Source organism: Portunus trituberculatus, chromosome 9 (genome assembly GCF_017591435.1).
Source record: "Portunus trituberculatus isolate SZX2019 chromosome 9, ASM1759143v1, whole genome shotgun sequence".
Classification (NCBI taxonomy): Eukaryota; Metazoa; Arthropoda; class Malacostraca; order Decapoda; family Portunidae; genus Portunus; species Portunus trituberculatus.
This window is the reverse complement of record NC_059263.1, coordinates 1,847,533-1,857,500: the sequence shown is the minus strand read 5'-3', so window position 1 is coordinate 1,857,500 and position 9,968 is coordinate 1,847,533. Positions and strand designations below refer to the sequence as shown.

The window sequence follows — 9,968 nt, the reverse complement described above, 5'->3', positions numbered from 1 at the left end:
AGGATTAGACCATTTAATTGATATTAGCAAGGGTGTATGGATGTCACAAGATTAATGTCTATAATCGTTACTATTTTTAACCCCTTTAGTACTGGAACCTTGAGATTTCTGTACGATTAGACCATTTTATTGATATTAGGAAGGGTCTATGGGTGTCAGAAGATTAATGGCCACAGTCTTCACTATTTTTAATCCTCCACATAACAAGAAGGAATTTGAAAACGTGCCCCAGTACTGAAGGGGTTAATGAGACAGAGAGAGAGAGAGAGAGAGATCAAATTACATCATTATTTTTTATTCGTTTTTATTTATTTATTTATTTATTTGAAAGCAGGAGGGGCATCAAATTACGTTATATCATTAGTTTTGTTTTATTTACTCATTTATTTTTTCATTTTATTTGATCATATTTGCATTCGTTTATTTGTTTATTGACTTACTTTCAAGGTTAGGAACTATTTACCCTGGCAAACCACAACCTTCACCGCTATCATTGCCCGCCCACTTGAGTCTCTAAAAGAAGATAAGGAAGCTGCAAGAAATCACTAGGCATACACGTGGCATTCACCTCACAATACCCTTTCTACCCATCATTCCCATCCTTAACTCCACCCATCATTCCCATCCTGAACTCTTTCTACCCATCATTCCCATCCTTAACCCTTTCAGTACTAAGACGCATTTTTACCTTGAGTTTTGGGTGTGATTAGACCATTTTATTGACATTAGGAAGAGTCTATGGAGGTCAGAAGATTAATGGCCACAGTCTTCACTATTTTAATACCCCCACATGAGTTTCTGAAGTATAAAATCACCAAATAGTAAGCAGAATGAATATGGAAACGCGTGATTGGTGATTCTGTGCAGCTTCAGAAATTTATGATTAAAATAGTGACGACTGGCCATTAATCATCTGATCTCCATAGACCCTTCGTAATGTCAATGGTCTAATCGTACACAAATCTCAAGGTAAAAATGCATCCCAGTACTGAAAGGGTGAATCATACTAAAAACCACATGATTCTTTCTCTGTCGTATTTAATCGTCATAATATTCACACTATTCAGGCTTAAACACGTGAGTTCTTGTCCCATATGCAGATTAAAACTTGTTAAATTTGTTTGTATATCTTTTATGTTTAAACCTGTTACTTCTTGTGTTGCTCTAATTAATACTGTATCATTAATTTGTCTCAGTTTGGTTTGAACTCTGGGGATGTTCAAACCCTTACATTAATCTTAAACGCGTTGATTTTATTTATTTTTTGTTCTACCCTGATTATTAGTGCTTGAATTTGTGTCTCCCTATACTTAACCTAACGTAACCTAAATCTAACATAGCTCAACTCAAACCTAACTTAACCAAACCTAAATAAAAATTTTTGGCTAACTTAACACAACCTAAACCGAAATTTTATATAACATAATCTAACTTTTAATCTTACCTTACCTAACCCAAACCGAACCAAACCAAACCCAGCCCAACATAACCTAACCTAACCCAACCTAACCCAAACCAAACCAAACCAAACCCAGCCCAACTTAACCCAGCCTAACCTAACCTAACCCAACCATATCTCCTTGTATTTTAACATATTTTTTCTTGTCTTACTCTGTTTTTTATATTCTTAATGATTTTGCCTATCCCTTAAATTTGAACCCTTTACATCCTATCCAGCTTATTAACGCCCTTGTTTGCATATCCCTGTTAGTAGTCAATATTTCTACGTTATTAACCCATTCAATACTGGGACACATTTCTACCTTGAGATTTGTGTACGATTAGACGATTTGATTTACATTAGGTAGGGTCTATGGAGGTGAGAAGATTAGTGGCTAGAATTATCACTATTTAAATCCCCATGTAAGTTTGTAGAGGTGTACAAAAATCGCCAAATCATAAGTAGAATGATTATGAAAACGCGTCATGGTGCTGAAGGGGTTAACAGGAGAAACGCTCAAGAATCCGGTTAACTATCTCTGTGGCCTTGGAAAACAGTCGTGCTGAGAGACCATGGCGTTTATTTATCTTGTATTATTTTGTTTACATTTCACAGGTCTCCATATAACAGAATAGCGTCATGCAAGTCACACACTAATATGTAAACAAACACACATATACACACCTGACGCGCTCCACAGAACACCATAGCACCGTTTTCTTTGTCACCATTCACCTGCGTTTTCTGTTGTAAAGGAAAATGTGGTGTCAGGTGGACTTTTGTATTTTTGTAATGGTGTTTATGCGGATGTATATAAGTGATGAATCTTGGTGGTGGTGGTGGTGGTGGTGGTGGTGGTGGGGTGGTGGTGGTGATGAACGGGATATCTGCTTATAATTGGTTGGTGTTGTTGTTGTTGTTGTTGGTGGTGGTGGTGGTGGTGGTGATGCCAGCTGCCAGGTAGTCTAGAAATACCTCCTCCTCCTCCTCCTCCTCCTCCTAATGTTTGTATCTAACTCGTTTGATCTCCTCCTCCTCCTCCTCCTCCTCCTCCTCCTCCTCCTCCTCCTCCTCCTCCTCCTCCTCCTCCTCCTCCTTTGCACCTTGGCTTCACGCCCGCCATTATCTCATTTGATTTCCCCGTATTGTATTTATATCTTTGTTGTTGTTGTTGTTGTTGTTGTTGTTGTCATCGTCGTCGTCATTGTTGTTCCTGTTGTTGCTCGTTGATGTCTTAATTGTCACTACTACTACTACTACTACTACTAATACTACTACTGAGTCTCCACATCTGTACAATTCCTTCGTGTATCTGAAAAGCGACACATGAGGACGAAATGAGAAGGCTGGAAACTTTTTTTTATATATTTATTTTTTATGTGTTTTGTGTTTTCACTGAGGAAAAGACCATGTTATTATTGTTATTGTTCTGCTGTTTCTTCTTCTTCTTCTTCTTCTTCTTCTTCTTCTTCTTCTTCTTTTCCGTGTTTTCCAGCCTTTCCCCGGCGAACAAAGGCTCTCTATTGACAACACACTTATCTCTCCTTCGTCCCTTATTGAACCTCTCTCATCTCCTCTTCCTTCATTCTCCTTTCGCCTCTCCTCATTGCCACCTCCCCTCCACCCCTTTCTGACCTACCCTCCCTTTACCTCTCCTTACCTCTTCCTTCCCCTGTACTCTTTACCTCCTGTCTCTCCATCGACCCCTCCTTTCCTCCCCTCTCCCCGTCCTTCCCTCTTTTCTCTTTCCCCTCTCCCTTCTACCCCTCCTTACTTCATCTCCCCTCCCATTTGGTCACTCCATTATTGTCTTGGCACTTCTCCACCCCCTCCTTCTCCCCTCCCGTACCACTGCACCTCTTTCTCTCTTTTTATTTCTTCCTTCTTCCTTCATTTATTCATCAGTATCACTTCTATCACGAATACACAACACAATTATTCCTTATCCCTTTTTCATTTCCTTTATTCATTTTCCTTCATACACTGCTTCTGCCTCCCACGCATCTTTTCCCCCACCTTCTTCCTCCCCCTGCGTCCTCTGCCCTGCCATCTTCCCCTGCAGTAATGACGTGGGCAGGGCTTATGTATTAGCTGGCACCCTGCACATGTGATTAGGGGGAGGGAGATAAACAGGTGACTTTTCGGGAGGAGGAGGAGAGGAGGAGGAGGAGGAGGTAGACAGACAGCCGAGGGTATATAGAAGACAGGAACACGCAGGGACGTCACACTACGATCATAGGTTTTAAGGGTACTACTGTTACTACCACCACCACCACCAGCTCCTCCTCCGTCAGCGCCTCCGTCACCACCACCACCACCATCATCACCACTACTCCTGCTGCTACTGTTACTTGTGCTTGTGGTGTTAGTGGTCTTTTTAAGAGTGTTATGTGCCGCACCTGTGGAAAGCGTCATAACTCGTTGATTCAGGAGTAAGTTGTTGTGTGTGTGTGTGTGTGTGTGTGTGTGTGTGTGTGTAGGGCTGTTGTATCTGCGGGGATGTTGTCGTGTCTCATATTCTCTCTCTCTCTCTCTCTCTCTCTCTCTCTCTCTCTCTCTCTCTCTCTCTCTCTCTCTCGAGTATTTTGTAAAGTGACCTTCCTTTGATTAAAGCCATCCTCCTCCTCCTCCTCCTCCTCCTCCTCCTCCTCCTCCTCCTCCTCCTCCTCCTCCTCCTCCTCCTCCTCCTCCCAACGCACCTCGTATCATCTCCTTTAATCGCTCGTTTGCTAACATTATTATTATTATTATTATTATTATTATTATTGTTGTTGTTGTTGTTGTTGTTGTTGTTGTTTTGATACTGTCGATGATGTTCTTACTTTTAGGAGGAAAATATGCTAGATTTTCCTCCTCCTCCTCCTCCTCACACACACACACACACACACACACACACACACACACACACACACACACACACACACACACACACACACACACACACACAGCATCATTATAATAAGGTTATGTTAAGTTGTGACTTGAATCCCTTGACGTCAATGCTCTCTCTCTCTCTCTCTCTCTCTCTCTCTCTCTCTCTCTCTCTCTCTCTCTCTCTCTCTCTCTCTCTCTCTCTCTCTCTCTCTCTCTCTCTCTCTCTCTCTCTCTCTCTCTCTCTCTCTCTCTCTCAATGATAAATCGTGCTTTTATATGTACTTTTCCTGCTAATAAAGTAGAATAACTGCTAAACTATCACTGCGACCTTAGAAACACTCTTAAACACACTCTTAATAACACCCTTTTAAAACACACTTGACGAAAACACACTTGAAAACCCTCATTAAACCACCCTCTCTCCTCTCCCCTCTCCCCTCTCCCCTCTCCCGAACCCACCCTAACCTCAATGACTGTCTGTGCGAAGGAGATGGAACAATGGATATACAGAGAGAGAGAGAGAGAGAGAGAGAGAGAGAGAGAGAGAGAGAGAGAGAGAGAGAGAGGGTATGGGGGCGTGCCGTAATAAGAAATGCATTGCTCTTTCACCACGATTATTTTCCAAGGCCACATAGACGATTAGCGGTGTTTTCAAGTGTGTTTCTGTACTTAATAATGTAGAAATCTTGTCAATCTGCCTCTAGGACTGTAAGAATACCTGAACAAATCGTGTAAACCTAACCCCTTCAGTACTGGGAGACATTTTTACCTTGAGATTTGTGAAGGATTAGACCATTTTATTGACACGAGGAAGGGTCTGTGGAGGTGAGACGATGAATGGCCACAGTCTTCACTATATTGATACCTACAGTACTGGAAGACATTTTTACCTTGAGATTTGTGTAGGATTAGACCATTTTATTGACACGAGGAAGGGTCTATGGAGGTGAGAAGATGAATGGCCACAGTCTTCACTATTTTAATACCAACATAAGTTTCTAAAGCTGAATAAAATCACCAAATAGTAAGCAGAGTGAATATGGAAACGCGTCATGGTACTGAAGGGGTTAGATGAAGCCTTTTGAATTAGTGAGGTGAAGCTGGGAAATGTTTGAGAATACGAACCTCATTGTCACTGTCACGCTGGCTTCAACACCGCCCATGTCCTCACCAGCCAGTGTTGCTAGTGAAGTTTGGTGCTTGAAAGTTGGTAAGATGTTTGGTTTATCTCCTCGTCTTGCTCCGAGTGTTGAAATCTTTGCTCTGTTTTTCTTGTGTAGAATTGTTTCTTTTCTGTTTTTGTTCGTTTTTTTGTCTGTTTTCTTTTTTTTATTTTCTTTATAGTAGTTTTTCTATTTTTGTTTCGTTCTTCCTTTTGTTTCTTCTCTTTTTCCATTTGCAAAGTTTTTTTTTTTTTTTCTTCATTTGCAGTTCTTATTTTTTCAGTTTGTCTTTATTTTCTTTACTTTTTTTGTTTATACACTTGTTTTTCTATTTTTGTTTCGTTCTTTCTTTTGTTTCTTCTTTTTTTTTCATTTGCAAAGTTGTGTGTGTATGTTTTTTTTATTTTTGTTTTGTTTGTTTCTTCATTTGCAGTTCTTATATTTTTTCTCATTTTGTCTATTTTCTTTTTCATTTTGTTTATACATTTGTTTTTGTTTTTTTCAATTTTTGTTTCGTTCTTTCTTTTCATTTTCTCTCTTTTATCATTTGCAGATTTGTGTTCTTTTAGTTTTTGTCTTCATTTGCTATTTTTATATATATTTTTCTTTTTGTACTTTCTTTCTTTTCTCTTTCCATTTGTAGAGTTTCCTTCTATTTTATTTTCCTTTGGTCTTTCTCTCTTTTCACTTGCAGTTCTTTATATATGTTTTCTTTTTTCTTTTTTTCTATTCCTACAGTTATCTTTCTATCTTTGTTTCGTTCTTTCTTTCGTTTTCTCTTATTCTATTTGTCGAGTTGTCTTTTTTTTATTTTATTTTCCTTCTTCACTTGTGGTTCTTTATATTTTTATTTCTCTTTCTTTTGTTTTTTTCTTTCGTTTTTCTTGTTTTTGTTTTCTTTTCCTTTTATAGAGTTGTCTTTCTATCTTTTCTTCTATCTCTAGTTTTATCTTCTTTTTTTCTATCTACCTTGTTTTCTTTCCATTTGCTTCTCATTCTATTTTTATGGTAACGTAGAATTCTGTATGAACTCGATTGATGCTAAATTCCCTTCACACCAACACTAATAACAACAAAAACAGTGCCTTCCACACACACACACACACACACACACACACACACACACACACACACACACACACACACACACGGAGTTAGCAAAGAATGGAGTCCTCTGTTGACATTTCTTCAGTTTGCTCCAAGACACGATCTCTCGGGCGACCTGCGTGGCTGGCTTATCATAACAACAATTGACGTCACCATTACGGAAGCCAGGAAAGCAGTACGTCATAACACCATTATTCTAAAACACATGTGCGCCTCACCTCCACTACTCTAAACCTTCCAATTGAAGTGACACGTGTTTCTAAGTGTGTTTCTATGGTTTGAAAAGCCTCTAGTTGAAATGACACGTGTTTTTAGAGGTGTTTCTACAGTTTAAGCACCTGTATGATTTTGAAAAGGCTCTAATTGAAGTGACACATGTTTTTTAGAGGTGTTTCTACGGTTTTAGCACCTGTACTACTTTCAAAGCCTCTAGTTGAAGTGACGCCTGTTTTTAAAGGTGTTTCTATGGTTTTAGCATCTCTACCCGTCTGGAAAACCTCTAGTTAAAGTGACACGTGTTTTTAGAGGTGTTTCTACCGTTGTAGCACCTGCTTTTCAATCAAAGGCCTCTAGTTGAAGTGACGCGTGTTGTAAGGTTGCTTCTACGATTTTAGCCACAGATTAACGAGATTTATGTCGTATTAACTGGTGAAACGCTCTTCAGAACCTGGCTAGTCATCTCCGTGGCCTTGGAAAGAGGACAGGAAGGCAGGAAGGGCATCTTAGCACCATTATTCTGAAACACATGCCCTGCGCTTCTACTGTTCAAAAGCCTCTGGTTGAAGTGGCACATATTTTAAAGGCTGTTTCTACGGTTTTAGCACCTCTACTCCATCCAAAACTTTCTGATTAAAGTGACACGTGATTTTAAGAGTGCATTTTATAGTTTGAGCCACAGACTAATGAGATTTACGTGATACTAAGTCGTGGAATGCTCTTGAGAACTTAAAAAAAAAATCATCTCTGTGATCTTGGAAAATTGTCGCGGTGAGAGAGCAAAGCGGATTCAGAACAAGAGTTACTATACACCAGCCAATACAACTACCTCAAATACGACTGCTACCTCAATACCAGGGGACGTGTTGACTGACTGGTGTTACTCTTGATATTACTGGTGTTGCTGGTGTTAGTGGGCTTATAGTGTTACTGGTGAAATGTGCTACACGTGCGGCAGGAGACACAACTCAGTGATTGATTAGTAAGTTTTGTTTGGTGTTTGTGTGAGTGATGGTGTGTGTGTGTGTGTGTGGGTGGGTTAGCTCTCTCTCTCTCTCTCTCTCTCTCTCTCTCTCTCTCTCTCTCTCTCTCTCTCTCTCTCTCTCTGCGTCGTCAAGGTTCAGAAGGTCCTTGGTAAAAATCATTCTCCTTTGATTGAACCCATCTTCCTCCTCCTCCTCCTCCTCCTCCTCCTCCTCCTCCTCCTCCTCCTCCTCCTCCTCCTCCTCCTCCTCCTCCTCCTCCTCCTCTACCACCATCTCCTTTTCTGCCGGTTTTCTTATCTGAATCTTTTTAGCATGTCTTACCTACCTCCTCCTCCTCCTCCTCCTCCTCCTCCTTCGTGAAGCCAAGGAAGGAAGACGGACAGGACAATTATTCTGAAGCCGGTGTTGCAAGCGTCACAGAGAGAGAGAGAGAGAGAGAGAGAGAGAGAGAGAGGAGATTGGGACATGTAGGCAAAGTATCTTACCTAACTCTCTCTCTCTCTCTCTCTGTTAGTGACGACCTCTCGCTGGCACACACACAAACTCCACAGCTGGTTGCGTATCATGTATAGCTATGTATGTTTACACACACACACACACACACACACACACACACACACACACACACACACACAGAGAGAGAGAGAGAGAGAGAGAGAGAGAGAGAGAGAGAGAGAGAGAGAGAGAGAGAGAGAGAGTAACCTTGAATAATAACAATGAATAACAAGAGGATTAAAATTATTGGTCACAAGGTAAAAAATGATATATAATAGATAGGTATATACAAATGATTTAATAATGAATAGTAAATGAAGGGTGTATAAATAAAAGAAAAGGGAAAAACCGGATAGAAAGAAAGGAAGAGAGGAAAAATGCATACATGATGAAAGAAATACGTGAAGAAAACTTGAATAAGATAAAAATGATATAGAAAGAAATGAAGAGAATAAGAAAGAGATGAAAAAGAAAGAAAAGCAGAGAGAGAGAGAGAGAGGAAGAGACTGTATGTGTGTGTGTGTGTGTACATATCTCTTTCATGCTACACTATACATTGCTCGCAGGGTGGGTAGAAGAGAGAGTGGGGTTGAGTGTGGTCTGAGTGGAGGGTGGTGGAGGGGGGTGGGGTGTGTGGTGAGTGGAGTGGAGTGGAGGGAGGGAGGGATGGCAACGGTTCCTTTATGTGGAGCTGACCGTTGGGTGGATGCTGGTGGCTTGGTGGTGGTGGTGGTGGTGGATAGGATCTGGATGTGGATGCAGTTGTTTTGATTGATTTTGTATTTTCTATTCTATTTATCTATTTTTATTTATTTTTTCTTTATTTTCTTATCTTATTTTCGTTATGGCTGAAGGTGTGTGGTAACGAGGGGTGTGTGGAGGTGTACATATTCAGTTGAGGGTAAAAGTAACAGGTTGGTTTGATAATTATGTTTGGCTAACTCCTATTTTCTTTTCTTTCTTTCTTTTCCTTGGCCAGCTGTCCCTCTTACATAAAAAAAAGGTTGATTTATCTTATGTTACTTTATATAACCTAAACCAGACCAGCCTCACTTAACCTAACCTAAGGGGCCACAACACGAGGGTCATATGGCGGTGGAGCAGTGAGGGGATATGAATTGTGGTAACCTGACCTCTTGGGTAACACTTGTCTCTCTCTCCCTCCCTGCAGTGGCTCACCCGGACAGCTGCAAGATGCGTCCAGCCTCGACTCCAATGCCAGCGGTCAAATATCCTGTAAGTATGACCTGACCTGATCTGAGCTGACCTTACATTGTATTTTATTGCCTTATCTTGCACTGCTTCGTCCTCTTACCTTGCCTTATTCGACTTGCTTAAGTTGATAGTATCTTACCTTAATTTGTCTAATGTTACCCCGTCTGAGCTAAACTAACCCAGCCTTATCTTACCTAACTTATTCCAATCTTATCTGAAGAATGTCTTACCTTACCCAACCTAAGGAAGTTAACAAACCCAACCCATCCAGCCTAACCCAACCCTGCCCAACACAACTCAAGCTTAACCCAACCCAACCTAACCTAACCTAACCTGACTTAACCCCTGACGTAACCTATCTAGCCTAACCCAACCCTGCCCAACACAACTCAACCCAAACTTAACCCGAACCTAACCTAACCTCAATTTTAACCTTACTTTGACCTAACCCAAGCCAATCCTGCCCAACTC

At 40.6% G+C, this 9,968-nt stretch overlaps 1 protein-coding gene across 1 annotated transcript in view; it reads left to right on the top strand.

The window, feature by feature from the left end:
* LOC123501181 (myomegalin-like) overlaps positions 1-9,968 on the top strand; it is a 44,541-nt gene that overhangs the window by 18,067 nt on the left and 16,506 nt on the right. The window contains 1 exon segment of the mRNA XM_045249832.1: positions 9,454-9,518. Within this exon segment, the coding sequence (XP_045105767.1) occupies positions 9,454-9,518 (65 nt within the window).